The following is a 15,427-nucleotide window of genomic DNA, read 5'->3' on the forward strand; positions in this document are numbered from 1 at the left end:
TTTCTTTTAAAACTTACAGTAATATCTAGCAAATATAGAAACCATATATAGTTTTCAACATAGCTATTTAATACCAGTACCATCTAATAAGGAAGTTCATAGCCAAAATTGTTGATATATATAGCGTCAGATTCACAAAATTAGAAAGTATAAAACATATTAAAACACTTTCCTTATGCACAATAATAAGAATAAAAAATATAAAAAACTTCATATATTAAAAATATTGATAATTTTCACGAGAGTGTGTATAAATAAAGAAGTGTGGGAGTGATATCATATGCCTAAACCTTTCTAATAACCTCTCTTTTGTTTATGGCTCCCCAATAACTTTTCTTTCTTTTTAAAGCTTTGTTCTTGAATCATGGGTCGTCGAAAGATTGAGATTACGGAAGTGAAGGACCCCAACACCAAACAAGTGACATTTTCGAAGCGTCGAACAGGTTTGTTCAAAAAAGCAAACGAATTATCAATTCTGTGTGGAGCTGAAGTTGCTATTGTTGTGTTTTCTCCTGGGAACAAGCCTTACTCTTTTGGGCACCCAAGTGTTGATGCTGTTGCAGACAAGTTTCTGCAACAAGAAAGTGCATCAGATGTTGCTGTCACACCAAATGTTGTCGAAGGAAATGATTCATCTAATGCTGACAACATAGATGCACTGAATCAAGAATTGTGTGGTGTTCAAACTCAAATAAGCGAGGAACATAAGAAGGCTATTGAACTTGACAGGAGAAAGAAGCAACAAGATGTTACTAAGGTTACCCTCAACAAACAATTGCAACGTTCATACCTAAAGGTTCAGCGTAAGGTGGAGGACTATCTTGATGCCATTGAAGTGTCGGAGTATATGTTGCTTCTTGCAAAAGAACCTGTGATTGGAATAACAAAACAAGTAACTGCAAAAAGAAGAAAGAATTGATGCGTTGTAGCATCAAAATTATGTTCTCGTTTGGGTTGGTTCCTTAACCCTAAACCGTGTTGTTCCCAGTGTGTTGTTGGTTGAAAAAAATAATATTGTGTGTGAAATGGTTGTTATTTATGTTTGCAGAATCTATGTTAAGGTTGATTTCAAGAATTTTATCTATTACTGATTACTAAATTTTACCTTGTTCCAATTTGAATGTTTTTTACAAGAGATCTCATTGTATTGGATAATGAAAGAATATAGTAAGGTTGAGAATATCATGAAAAGCATTATTGATCTAAGTGGTGATTTTCCTTTTTGTTTCTTCAAATAAGAATACAAATTCTGACAAATCCTGAGATAGCTAAACAATATAATCAGACATTTTTTCACTATGAAGATGTCTATATTGGATGATCTTGTCAACTAATATTACATTACATCTAAGATAATTGTAAACTCAAAATTTTAAAAATAGTAGTTTTTCATAAAACTTTTTAACTAGAGTACGCATTTTATTCTTAATAATTTAAGGTTACTTTACTAATTATATAATTAGTGCATTTAGTTTATCAAATTATTGATATGTTTTATCTCAAATTTTTTCCTATCTTCTCGATGGATCAAAGCCTTAAAATTTGTCTTTGTTATTTATGTTGTCCTCTTTTTGAATGCTTATTTGTCTTCATACTAACAGTTATCTCATTTTTATTTTTATTATTTATAGCATTTCTCAGTTATTTGTTTGATCTTTCTATATCAATTTAAAAATTCTTGCACCAGATATCAATTATTTTATATATTATTTTCCTATATGAATATACATTATTTTTGTTTCTCTAAATCCTTAACATGTAACCAGGTGTTGGCATTGTTTTAACCGATAGAGAAGAGATAATATGCAATGTATATGAATATAACTATGGTTCAAAATTTTCAATCATTTTTTTATTTTTGCGTTTTATTTTATCTGTTATGTTAATTTTCACCCGCTAAAAATGAATCAAACTCTCATCGAAACCTTTTATGCAATTTTCATGAGATATAACAAAGATTCTTTGAAAACAAAGACTTTGACAAAGAAAATATAATAAACTAGCAATTTTACATAAATATTAAAGTTTCAAATAGAAAAAAAATGTAATATGATGCGTTATCCTATTATATTACTACACTAGTAATTCAAATAATGGAAAATGACTCAGCTCTAATCTTCCTAAAATTCTATCACCCATGTTAAAAGATGGTTAGATCTGGGACGTTCAAAACAATTTAAAACTTTAAGGAAATAATGAGAGAAATTTAGGACTAATTCATTACAAAAATAAGAGTAATAATGAATTTATTAAGTAATATAGTGTTAATACATTACTGTATTTAATACAATAAATATATTATTGAATATATTCTTTAACTTATTAAATAATACTATTTCATGAATTCAATAATACATTAAATGTAATAATTAAATGGAATAATATATTTAATATATTAAATGTAGAAATGTATCAGTAATACATTTTTTAATAAATTAATTAATTACAACTATTTAATCATAATTATTATAAAACAATAATTAAAACCATAAATGCCTAGTTTGTTATATTATCTTTGTAAAATTTAATAAATACATTACATTTCATAAAATTATTAAATTAAACTGTATATTATATTTAAAAGTACAATGACTGCAGTTAATCATATATGTTAATTTCATAATTATTATATCTCTTAAAAATATGAACAGCATATTAGTAAATATATTAAATTTAATAATTAATATTGTATTAATATCTTGTATTTTTAATAAATTTACTACTTACTATTATTTAACAATAGTTTAAAGTAAAATAAAACTTAATAAAATAAAAAGATGTTAATACAATGTATTTGATAAGTTTAATAAACATAATATATTTCATAAAATTATTACTGTTAATTATATATCATATTAAATACTTAATAGCATATGAAGAAAATGTTTTATTTTATCAATTATTTGTGGTGACAAAGTTTAAAGCATTATAATATATAAATGCTAAATTAATTGAAAAATATATATAAATATATATATATATATATATATATATATATATATATTATTAGAAATTTTCATATTAAATAGAATTTTTTTTATAAATTTATTAAAAAATTGTAAGAAAAGACTATTTTTATCATTTTTTCTAAAAATTTTAATTGTGAAGTAATTTTTGTGTGAATAATTATTTTTTATAAAACTATAAAATTCATAAGTATATTTTATAATTTTATTTTTTGCGAATAATATTTTATACAAAATATTTTAAATAAAATTGATAATAATTTCTTATAACAAATTTTTTCATAACAAAGTATTTTATAAAAAGAATTAAATCAAAATTCAATGGAATATATATATATATATATATATATATATATATAATTTATTTGTGTGTATGTATGTGATTACAATAATTAATAGTTAACAGTATTACGGTGAATAAAGTTCGAAGTATCACATACATTATGATCAATTCAAACTTATACTAATATTTTTGTTAATTCTAGTCGTTTATTTTAATCTAATGTGGTTCTTTTTTTTTAATCGAACGTATTTCTTTTTTGTTATTGTTATTTTAATCTAACGTAGTGTTTGTTAATGCTTAGAAGACTTTTGAAGCAGATGGACATGTGAGTATCGAGGCAATTTGTTTTAGTTAATTTAAGAGAAATTGTGGTACAGATTTATATATCCTCGCATAATTCAAGAGATTTGTCATTACATCCAATATAACATTACTAAATTGTCTTGACTTTTTGTCCTATATTCTTTTTTGTGATGGTTGGTTTAGGGTAGTTCAAATAATATTTTCTTCTCTTTCTCACGTGCATCTGTATGGAAACATCTAACTTTTTTCAATTATTTTTCTACAAGGTTTAGTTTATGTGCCTAATTATTTTTAGGAAAATTTAACTATAATTATTTATGAATGTCTAATTTGTTTGTCTCGTTTTTCTTAAATGTGAATTTTATGATTTTGTATTTGAACTTTTTTAAATTTGTTTTTATATGCATGTATATTAATTTAGATGTCAAAATTTATAGAAAATATAATTTTAGATGATGTAAAAAATATGGTAAAATTATTTTATTAGTTTATATTATGTTTTTAAGTTATTTAAATTATAATTTTAGATGTAAATTGAGTGAACTTTAGTTTATATCTGAGATTTAGCACAAATAATTATTTGTATTAAATTTTGAATTGTTGATTTGATAATTTTGAAATTTTATTTTTGAAATTTTATATTTGATAAATTTTAGGTTTGAACCATATTGTGTTGTTTAAATACATACTTGAATGTAATCGATGATGACTTTTATTTTGTGTATTTCGAATATTTATAACACTACTGAAATTTTATCAGATGGCAAAAAATAAATTATTTAAAATTTAGTGTGTTTAAAAAATATTATTAAATTCAGGATAAAAAAATAAACTTTTTTTATTATACATATACTATATACAATGTTAATTATCTTATTTGTATATAATAAATAAAATTACATTAATACATATTTATAAGAAGTTATAAGACAGCATAATAAAAAAGTTGTGAACACGCATAAAAAATATTAATATTTGAAATTTAGTTTTCTATTAAATATAACTACCAATTAAATTTAATTACATACAATCGTTATTTATATAACATTAAAATACGATCTATAAAAGATTATTATCATTATATATATATACACGACATTCAATAAGATAAATTTCAGAAATTTGTATTTGAATGTTCAAATCGAGAATACATTATTTGATTAGTACATTATATATTTGAGAAAAAGGTTGACTAAAGAATAAGAAAAGGAAGAGGAAAGCAAAATTGGACTTAGAATAAGATACGGCGGCGGCACAGGGGGCAGGAGTTGCAGTGCTCCAACCAGATGGTGATGCAGCTTGAGTGGTACACGTGGCCGCAGGGGACTCGCTTCTTTTCTCCTTCCTCGTTGCGCCGGCTGAACCTCTCCATGCAAACGGCGCAAACCTCATCCCTCTTCACCTCGTTAACTGTCGGCAACTTCGACACGTAGCTCTCGCACGCTGCCACTACACACCCTGACTCTCCCTCCACCACCGCAAGAGCCTCGTCCAGATCAAAACCACCCAGGTCTATGAAATTGTTCACCATTAACGCCGGCGATAGCAGCATCACCGCAATATGGTCTCTGTTCTCTGAAATCTCATGGTTAACGTTGCTGTTATCCATTGCACGACCTCAATACTATACACTCAATCACCTATATATATCTCACCCTCTAAGATTACTTTTCCTTTTCCTTTTTCATATCTATGGTTGTTTATTGACTGATTGGGTCTTTGAACAGTTGCGCTTTCATAAATCTATTCAATTTTTTTTAATAATTTATTATAATTTTGATTTTGATTGATAGTCACCTTATAACAGTGTTATTATCCATTTCACATTTTCTTCTTTGTTTATATATTTTTTTAATGATTGACATATTCATCATAAAATATCTTTTATTGTAAGTCATTCATATTTTACGCGCATAGCTGACGACAGAAATAAATAATACAAGATTTGATAATTTGTTCCTATTTTTTTTTTATAATGACCTGGATTTAAAATGAATTAGATTTCTCATGTTAAGTCAAATGTTTTACTTTTGTCTACCCTACATTTTTATAATTTAAAGAAAAAATAAATGATCCCTTCAATAATATTTTCTTTTGGCTTATAAAATTCAAGACATTATCATAATAGCATAATTGAGAGGACTTTAGAACTACTGTGGGTGAATTAAGCAAGAGTCTTGCCGCACTATTAGGTCTCAAGATTACAATTTTCTTTCACCAGATGGGAACTTAGGAATTCCGTAATTAAGAAAGACCAGACCGATTTTAATTTTGTGCATAAAGTAGAGCAATGATAATTTTATTTTGCTTAACTTAATTTGTTAATTCTTATAGTTTTATTGAAAAGATAATCAATTTCTTATGATTTAATTTTTTTTGGTAAATCTTTTCTAAGAATTTTATATTAAATAATCAATTATTAATGGTTTATAGAATTAATATATAAGAGCGTAGATTCAAGCCCTAGTGACTCAATTATCAACAGCCACTTGGTGGTCAACATAGACATAATTTAAAATAAGTTAAGACTGTTTTTTTTATTTGAAGGAAAAAAAATTATATAAAATGAAGCTAAAATCATTATTTACTGGCCCGCGCTATTCGAGGCTCCTAATATTTATGGATTTGACGTATGCGGACGATCAAATTTGTTAGGTTAATAATAATAAAATTAAGTTTATTATTATTATTATTATTATTATTAATTTTATTGTTATATTTATAGAATAAATATGATAAGGTTCATGATTAAGATTAAAGAATTATTATTATAATAAAGATTATAATAACAAGAAATAAGTTTATATAGTTTTAACTTCAATTGTTTTTTATTATAGTATTATTAAGTATACGACATCATTGATCTGGCCATATTAATACATGAATAGTGATTTTTAGCGTATAAAGATTAAAAGATTTTACTTTTTTAAATTTTATATATATATATATATATATATATATATATATATATATATATATATATAAATATGTTCATTTAGAGTAAATGAAAATTTCTTGATGTTTAAGTGTAAGACCCACTTTTCGTTCTGCCATTTTTATTAAGGTTGCCCCTAACTATTAGGCCTTAGGGCTGGCTCAAAGGGGAAAATAGATCTAATCTGCCCCAAACCCTAACTTGTACTCACATTTCGTAAAAATAGAAACCTCACCTCCTTAGAGCTATTGTCGCCTTCCTCTGCTAGGGTTCCAAAATTCTCTCAGATTCGCTTTGGCTTGACCTTGATTCCGCTCATGTAAGTGTTCTTTAACTCCTATCGCCATCTCTAGTCTAGTTTCGTGGTCACAGTTGGAGTCCCTGTAATAATCTGTTTCTGTTCGCTGTTTCCAGTTGCGAGTCTGGTTCTAGAGCTGTTGTGCTCTGTGGTTCAGTGTCGAAGTGTCGTACAAACCCCTTTCTAGTAAGGGAAGCTAGAACCTAATCATCTATTCGTTTTTCCTGTTGTTCTTGCTGTTGTGCTAAGATTCTATGGTTGATATGAGGTTCTGAATGCGTGGAATGTTTTAGTATGTTAGTTTGGCTTGGTATGAATGGCTGTCGCAGGAAAACAGTGGCGAGATCTGATAATCTCGCCCAAGAGAGCCTGTCTCGCCTAGGCGAGATGAGCAGAGGTTCACCCAGACCTTTTTACGCAAGGGGTCGCTTAGGCGACCAACTTAGTTTTGAGCGAGCGAGTGTCTCGCTCAGGCGAGGGGAGTCTCGCCTAAGCGAGAATGCGCAAAGGTCGCTATTGTGTGTGTCGAGCTCTCGCATGGGCGAAGGGAGCTCGCCTGAGCGAGAGTCCTTCTCGCTTGAGCGAGACCCTCCAGCCTTTGTGAAGAGCTGGGTGAGAATGCATCCTGAGTTGGTTTCCCTCTGTGCTTTGATGTTTAGCTTGTGCTGGTTTGAATTATTGTATGATGGCTTAATGGTGAATTGTGAGTTTGGCATGATCTTTATATGAATTATACATGAGAGGTTGGATATATATATATATATATATGTGTGTGTGTGTGTGTGTGTGTGTGTGTGTGTGTGTGTGTGGTCACGAATTTGACATGAGCAACAATGGACATGACGGTTGGTAATCCAGTGGCATGGTTTTGGTATGAGAAGAAGCACTTTACTCATGGTTGGGAATAACGAGTTGGTATTGATTCAACATATGATTAATGAGGGTTGGTTACGAATGTTGGTATGAGGTTCCCATGCATGATATATGTATCTATTACTTGGTTGTTTGTATATGTTTGATATGTGATCAGTACGTAATTCCTTGAAGTCTCTAGGTGGGACTTCAGGGTCGTGCTTCAGTGGTCGGGACGTAATTCCATGGCCCCTATTAGTGGGTGTCCATGGTGGTGTCCCATCTATATAACTTGGTAAGGATTCAAGGTAAGGATCGCATCCTGACACTCTAAAGAGTCAGTTAGTCTCACTTAGAGCGGACTGACTCATGTGGTGAGAGTAGCAGGAGGCCTGAAACTCATTAAGCGCTAACATTGTGCGTGAGGGAATTGATTCATTGTAACACTTGTGACACACAGCTCGGGGGTGAGCAGAGGTATCCACCACAAGTACAAGCATCCGCTGAATCCGACCAAGTTATATGTATCCGAATGAGTCGAGTCGAGTCTTAGTGTATTGATTGAAAAGTCATAACATGCTTGGTTGATATATAGATATTGGACTGTGAAAGTATATTTGATTGTATTGATGAAATCTTTTTGGCTCTAGCTTTTCCTTTCTTGTTTGAATGCCTTGTATGTTATCCTTCTACCTTTGCGATGATCATCAATTTATTGATCGGAGCAGATGCGAGAGGTTCTCGTGGCCAACCAGGGAGAGATGATTCCGTTGCATAATCTACTTAGGCTGGACTTGATTTTCTTGTTGGGCTTTTTGTTAGGGCTATGGCCACCCATGTATTGCTTTAATCTTTAATACTCTATTTTTTCTTCCGTTAGTCTTGTATCTAGTTTTCTTTTGGCATCGTAGTGTGCCTAGGATTGTAGAGGTGTGTTTAAGACTCCAGGACTGCGTTGTTGTACTATTTGTGTGTGACGTTTCTTTTAATTACGCTTATTAATTAAATGGGACGTTACATTAAGATTATCTTGTCAATGAAATTTCTTTTTTGAAGAAATATATATTATGATAAAAATTAACAAGTTATTTATTATACTGTGATATCAGACATCTAACACTTTGTGATGTTAGTTGCATGATTATTGGACAAGACTAAATTCTTGTGAGATTAATGATCGACCAATAAACAATCCATCAACTCTTAGTAATGAGTTTGAGTTTCATATAAATAAATATCTTGGTCACAATATTAATGAATGAAAAAAAAAATAGTTTCTTAAGTCATTCATTATGTGTTTACTTATTAGAATTTGAAAGTTATACCATATTTTCACCACAAAAAAAAAATAAATAATAAGTTTTAATGACATAAATTGTTAGTCGCTATAATGATAATTTAAATATCAATTTATATAATAAAATATTATTGCTTACTAAAATAGTCAATATTATGAATAAAAAATTATAACTGGTCATTAATTAATTAAAAATTAATTTATAAATTAATTTCTCTAGTAGCTAAAATCTTGGTAGCTAATGTTTAGTGACCAATTTATAAACTAATTCGTCAAAACCTTTGTAGTTAAATTTTAGAGACCAATTTAGAGACTAATTATAATTTTTTACTCGTAATAGTAACTAATAATTTTTTATCTCGTAAATTGATATCTAAATTAGTCACTATAGCGACTAACATTTTTTTCTCACTGAAATTGGTTGTTAATATGGAATTTTCTCATAGTTTTTAGAGTTAACATAGAGATGTAAATATGAAAAAAATATTATATTAATCTTCTAGTGATTCTAAAGTAAAGATATTTCATCATATCCTGTCATTAAAAAATGTTGTTAGATGTCAACCTTGATTAATAAGTTAATTTATTTTCAATTTTAGTAGTGAACCTCTAGAGTCACACAATAATGAGTGTTTCGGTCTTTGTTGAACGATAAAATATTATTGATTAAATTAAAATGTTCAATTTTAATTAATTAATATATTTTTTAAGTGAAATATTATTGTATTTTTTTACTAGCACCAAAAATACAATTAATAAAATTTTAATTAAGTAAGACTTAATTAAAAAATTTGATAAATCAAAGTTAAGTTAAGGTTATTTTACCTTAAATTTTGTCTCCTTTATATCAAGTATACATGAATTTAATCAAAGTAGATCCAATAATTTCCGTTGTGCACATTATGACTACGATTTATAACTTTCTATATCTTAAAAAAAGTACAGAATCATCAAAGATATTTTTAAATTTTAAATTATTTTTTAAATTTATAATTCAAAATATATTTTTTGGAATGCATATCCGATTATATATTTGAGAATATATTTTTAAATTTAGAAATATTTTAAAATATATAATTCAGAATGTTTCTAACAAATATATTTTAACTTCTATATTTCGGAATATATTTTCACTAGATTCTTTCAAAACATATAATACAGAATATATATTTTTGAACATAATATAACATTACAGTATTTTGAAATGTATTTCAAAAATCTAAAAAAAAAAAAGTAGAAGAATTTACTTTTCAATCAGTGACCATAATGTTCATAATGCTCGCGTGGACGTGAGAAGGAAGTCGAGTTGGAGGAAATGAAAGGGGTGAGAGGCTACTGCGAGCGAGAATATTTCCGCTAGTTTTAGGATTTTATTAAATTTTACAACAAAATAAAGAAAATTATAGGTTTTTTCGGGGTGCGAGAAGTAAAAATAGAGATGCCAAAGAAAAAGTCTTTGTTGGATCGATATTAGTCCAAGATGTTTTTTCCCTATTAGGTCTCATTACGTGTTTTAAGCCCTTCGGCCGAAAACAAAATTTTGTATAGAATTGGGTGATAAACTAATCTTAGTGCAACTATAGCTGATTATAAAATCAACTATTTAAAATTGTGATAAAATTTAATATATATTTGATAAAATATAATTAATTATAGTATCAACAGCTGATAATCAATTGCTCCCATCTTAACTTATCTTCTTAAAGTCCATCTTCTGAAGCGAAATCCCTTTTTACATTACTATAATCATATCTAAATAAAGAAACGAATTACATAATATTAAAATTAAAAAATAATCCCAAACAAGTGACGAAATAAGTTATAAAAGAAATGTTAAGAATTTAAAAAAGGTTAGTATAAAGTTCTTCGAAAATTGAAATGTTTTATATTATTCCATTAATTGATTATTGTTATCAATCGATAAAAGAAATCTTCCGTACTAAACCAATGCATAGTATAGTATTTTTGTTAGAATTCAAAACCAATGCATAATAAAAAAGAAAATCTTACAGAATAATAGCATAATTCGATACAAGAATGTAAAACAAGTTATTCTCCATCCCATCATATTTTTCTAAATTCAATCCACAAAATCACACTCAATTAAAATTTAACTACAAAATTACATGCTATACATAACATCAATTCTTTCGTCTTTTTTTCACCTGTTTCGTTATTTCGACCACGGGTTGTTGTGCAAGTAGAATCAAACATTCTGATACCTCAATCGCATCAGTATAATCTTTCACCCTACGTTGCAATTCTAAATACGAATCTTGTAATTGCTTAAATTGGGAGGGTTGTGACAGTTGGTGCTGTTTTAGTATCTGATCATGCTCCAAACCCTTCTTTTCTTCCACAAGTATTTGGGCTTCAATATCTAACAGTTGTTGATTCAACCTACTAATGTCACCAACTTCTACGTTGTTTTGTTTGACATCGTTTGATTTGGTTTCATGTCGAAGAAATTTTGCTGCGACAGCATCAACACCTGGGTGCCCAAAAGAGTAAGGTCTGTTTCCAATAGAGAAGACGACAATTGCAATTTCTGCACCACACAGTATAGATAGTTCATTCGCCTTTTTGAATAAACCTGTTCGACGCTTTGAAAATGTGACTTGTCTCGTATTAGGGTCCTTCACTGCTGCAATTTCAATTTTACGACGACCCATTGTTTCTTCGCTCTGCTAATTACTAAAAACAACACAAGAATCAGAGAATAGAAAGAAAGAGAAAGAGAGAGATGAATATATGATATGATATTTCCACAACCCTTTATATATTTATAAAACTTTATTTGAAATCCTTCAACGTTTCTAATATTGAATTTTTCAATTCCCAATATTTTCACTCGTCTACGCAAGCATTTTATTATCTTTCCTGATTTTTCTTTGAATAAATACCTGTTTTAGTCTTTTTTTTTTTTTTTAAGAAAGAGCCTATTTAGTTTTCTAAAACTACACACATTAGTCATTTTTTCTTACAATTAATGTCTATTAATTGTCATTTAAGATCAAATTTATCATTGTCTATATATAATAGAATTTATTCAAATACATTTATAGCATAAAATAATATGTTGTTTTAGATATTTGTGCGCGTTAATATATCTACCTAATGCAAAATCCTGATTAGGGATTAAGTTTAAACAACGGCTCTAATCCAAACATTAGGGTTGAAAAAAAAATGCACCAATGATGATCTGAAAATCACTGCCATGTATTTTTAAACACGTGGTCATTGTTAGATTAACTACTTTAAGGATAATTAATTAATTAAATTATTCGTTGATACCTCAATTAAGGAAGGAGAAAAAAAAAAGAATTATTCGTTTGGTACTAAACTGAAAAAAATAGGAGGAGATATTTCATTGATGATATTTAATTAATTATAATTTTTTATTTATAATAGAGATTATTTTAGTTATATATCATGTTATAATTAACTAAAACTATTAGTATTTAAAAGTAATCTTTATAATGAATAAAAAATAGTATTAGTTTGTGAATTAGAGTCTAAGTTTGGTCTAAAACTTTGGTGGTAGTGTTAAAGCCTAATTTAACCAATAATTCATAAATCAATTATAATATTTTATTCATAATAGAGATAATTTTAAATATTATTAATTTTTTTTTCTCTAAAACTAGTTATTATTTATTAATTTTTTTTTGTAGTGCAAGATTTAAAAGTTTGTTTGAAGAAAAAGAGAAAAAAATTGGAGAAAGGTAATTATTGTGTTAACATTTTTTTTAATTTATAATAAAACATGGTATGTGCCTATTAGTAACACAAGGCTGAAACTAATATGATTCGATAGAAAGGTAAATAAAGTTTGACCAATAGTTGTTTTTTTACAAAGAATTAAACTCGGAAAATGTCTGAATAATTCGATCTTAGATTCAATATATTAAGCATTTGTAACCAATCTGATTACAAAAGGATTTAGAATTAGTAGTAAAAATTTTCTTTCAATTTTCATTTTTTTAGTGAACAGTTCTTTAGTAATTTTTTATTTGTTTTAAATAGTCATATACTTAATAGAAAGGTTAAAGGAATGAGAAAATAGAAGGTCTCATATTCGGTAAAGCGTGTCTTTAATTAGTTTATAATTTGTGTAAACAGGGAGTGGGTTTACAGCTAATATGTGATTAGTTAACCATTAATCAGATGACTTTGTTTGGATTAATCAAATAAAGTTCGTGATTCACTTATCTATAGAAGCAAGGAACAATTATCTGCTTAACCTAACAAATTTGATTAATTACAACTTTGAAAGGATGATTCATGAACCAATATTACACTTTAACCCTTTTATTTATTTAGAAACTGGTCGTGTGTTCATTAAGAATTTGAAGCTTTAAGAGCAACGAATGTACTTTATAAGAGTATAATGTAAACGGAATAAGAGAATAAAGTCTAATGTCATACAAATGAAGTTAATAATTACAAAGTATCAGAAAAATTATATTATCAATTAAATTAGAATTTTTATTGATTAGATTTAAAGATAATTATTATAAAGTTAATAAATTTGTTGTAAAGCATGATGTGTTATTCAATGATGGTATAAATTTATTGTATATATATACAGTTTGTCTTTTCTATAAAACTAGTAAATATAGATGGAAATTTGTGATGGTTGTTTAATGGAAACGATTGACCAGTCATAATAATGATTAGTCGTCTTAATATGTTCCTATGTTTACCTCCAGTTATAAATAACTAAATAAATTTTTTAATATATTTTTATTGAATTTTAAATCTTTTTAATATTATGCAATTGCAGAAGAAATATGACACCACAAAATCAGAATCTTGATTCTCGTTTCGCTTTTTCCTTCTCATATTTTCTTGATACCCTAAATTTTGCGTTACATCTATCTCCGTTCCATTTACTATTTCATTACGTTTTCTGCAAACGTTAGTTATATTAGATGATGACGGGTGTGTGGGAGAAGTAAATGGTTGAGAATTTGGTAGAAAGTGCTGGTTATTCAAACACCAATATATAGTATAAAAGTGATTAATTAAAGTAATATGAAAAATGATTATCGTTTAAAAAAAGCATGGCAACATTTGGCAAAGAGTTGAGAGAGATGGAAGGTGTGTGTCGTGTGAGGATTTGATGATGCAGAATTATAATTTGAAAAGGGGTATAGTGGTAATTGGAGTGGAAAGGAATCTGTGTACCTTGGAGGAGGTCCTTGTCTTGGGGTGTTTCCCAGCTAGCCCAACCCAAGACTCGTGGAAGAAGAAGAAGAAGAAGGGTGTGGATGTAACAACCATGGTGGTGCCTTCAATTCCACACACGCCCACGTGTTCACCCAAACACACAAGAATCAATCCTAAACCAGATACCTCCTACTCCTAAATTGTTTCAAACTCAATTTTAAAGCTCTTCCATGATGGAGACTTTCTTTTTCCTCCTTTTTCATTTTTTTTTTCTAATTTTGTATTCTTAAATTTATATTTCTTTTTGTACGGACTGTTACCACCTGTTTCCTATAATTGAATTTCAAGTACCCCAGTACAGTGACAGGGATTCATCATCATTGCTGTCCTTCTGCATTGCTTCTCACGCAATGTTACTTAGGAATGTTAGAAACCTGGTGGATCAACACATTTAACTCATTCCTTCATGGTGTATTTGGTAGGAATAATGGAATAAGAAACAAGAGTCAAAGTACAAAAGGTAAAAAAGCCTGTATCTATATTTTATACAGGAGAAGTAGGTGAGAAGGAAAAAAAAAATGATTATAAATTCTCTTTCTTCTCTATTTTATTAAGAAAAAACCTAATATAGTCTTATTTTTTATTATATTTATCACTTGTTTATATTTATCTAATCGAACACACATGGATTTTTAATGATTGAATCAGATTAACTTGCAACTTATGTTATAAAAATTTCAATGTAGTCTCAAAATAAGCTATTGTTACCTTGAAAAGGCATTGTAGTTCTAGATGATTGATTCTTCCATTTGGCATTTGTCTAATCTGTTTCCACCTTGCTCAAGAAATTAGAAATCACCACGCGTTGTTGGCGTTTGGTTGAAGTCCACACCGCGATGGCTTGAATTTCAGAAGAGTGAACACCTGGAAGTATAGTAGTAGACTTGTAGCCTAGAACGACCAATTCCTCTGTCGCAGTCAAGTCCTATAAAAAATTACCCTTCCAAATTTTCTTGTACCTTTTTTAAAAAGATACTCTCATTCATTAATGCAAAGGAAAACTGAAAAAAAAAAAAATCATGATTTTCTCATTGAAGTTCAATTAACTCGCACGTCAAATTTTACCAAACGAGTAGGTCCCCAAAGTAATCCTTGATGACACCTGGCGTTACTCTAATTAAAGACAGAGTACCGTTGCTTACGTACATAGGTTCCTCACACGTCACACACACAAGGGTGCAATCCAGTGCAGGGAGGTCTGCGTGGTACTTTGAGAAGGGTTTCATCACGATTGGTGGGGATGAGCAGCAAGATTAGGATG

The 15,427-nt window shown here is 28.5% G+C and overlaps 3 protein-coding genes across 4 annotated transcripts; 1 reads left to right on the top strand and 2 right to left on the bottom strand.

Annotated features, from left to right (window-relative positions):
• The first annotated feature begins 364 nt into the window (after window positions 1-364).
• On the top strand, window positions 365-970 carry LOC114178238 (agamous-like MADS-box protein AGL61). The gene has a single exon (XM_028064034.2). It carries the CDS (start codon window positions 365-367, stop codon window positions 917-919), a length of 555 nt encoding a protein of 184 aa, XP_027919835.1. The 3' UTR covers window positions 920-970.
• A 3,813-nt stretch (window positions 971-4,783) lies between these two features.
• On the bottom strand, window positions 4,784-5,161 carry LOC114178243 (uncharacterized). The gene has a single exon (XM_028064043.1). It carries the CDS (start codon window positions 5,159-5,161, stop codon window positions 4,784-4,786), a length of 378 nt encoding a protein of 125 aa, XP_027919844.1.
• A 5,797-nt stretch (window positions 5,162-10,958) lies between these two features.
• Window positions 10,959-14,612, bottom strand: LOC114174961 (agamous-like MADS-box protein AGL29). Of its 2 annotated transcripts, none has more exons than XM_085671679.1 (2): window positions 14,125-14,612; window positions 10,959-11,618 (listed from the first exon to the last, which is right to left on the bottom strand). In XM_085671679.1, the coding sequence occupies exons 1-2, from the start codon at window positions 14,218-14,220 to the stop codon at window positions 11,076-11,078; spliced, it is 639 nt and encodes a 212-aa protein (XP_085527805.1). In that variant the 5' UTR covers window positions 14,221-14,612; the 3' UTR covers window positions 10,959-11,075. The 2 variants fall into 2 exon arrangements, with proteins under 2 accessions (XP_085527805.1, XP_027915498.1); XM_028059697.2 differs by having other exon boundaries at window positions 10,959-11,628.
• Window positions 14,613-15,427: the final 815 nt, after the last annotated feature.

The sequence above is a fragment of the Vigna unguiculata genome, chromosome 3 (genome assembly GCF_037176805.1).
Source record: "Vigna unguiculata cultivar grain cowpea cultivar isolate G323 ecotype 2 chromosome 3, ASM3717680v1, whole genome shotgun sequence".
Classification (NCBI taxonomy): Eukaryota; Viridiplantae; Streptophyta; class Magnoliopsida; order Fabales; family Fabaceae; genus Vigna; species Vigna unguiculata.

Coding starts and splice junctions, on each gene's coding strand:
- LOC114178238 (XM_028064034.2), top strand. CDS start 365: ATGGGTCGTCGAAAGATTGAGATTACGGAAGTGAAGGACCCCAACACC.
- LOC114178243 (XM_028064043.1), bottom strand. CDS start 5,161: ATGGATAACAGCAACGTTAACCATGAGATTTCAGAGAACAGAGACCAT.
- LOC114174961 (XM_085671679.1), bottom strand. CDS start 14,220: ATGGTTGTTACATCCACACCCTTCTTCTTCTTCTTCTTCCACGAGTCT. Junction 11,619..14,124: donor AGACAAGGACCTCCTCCAAG/GTACACAGATTC, acceptor AGTAATTAGCAG/AGCGAAGAAACAATGGGTCG.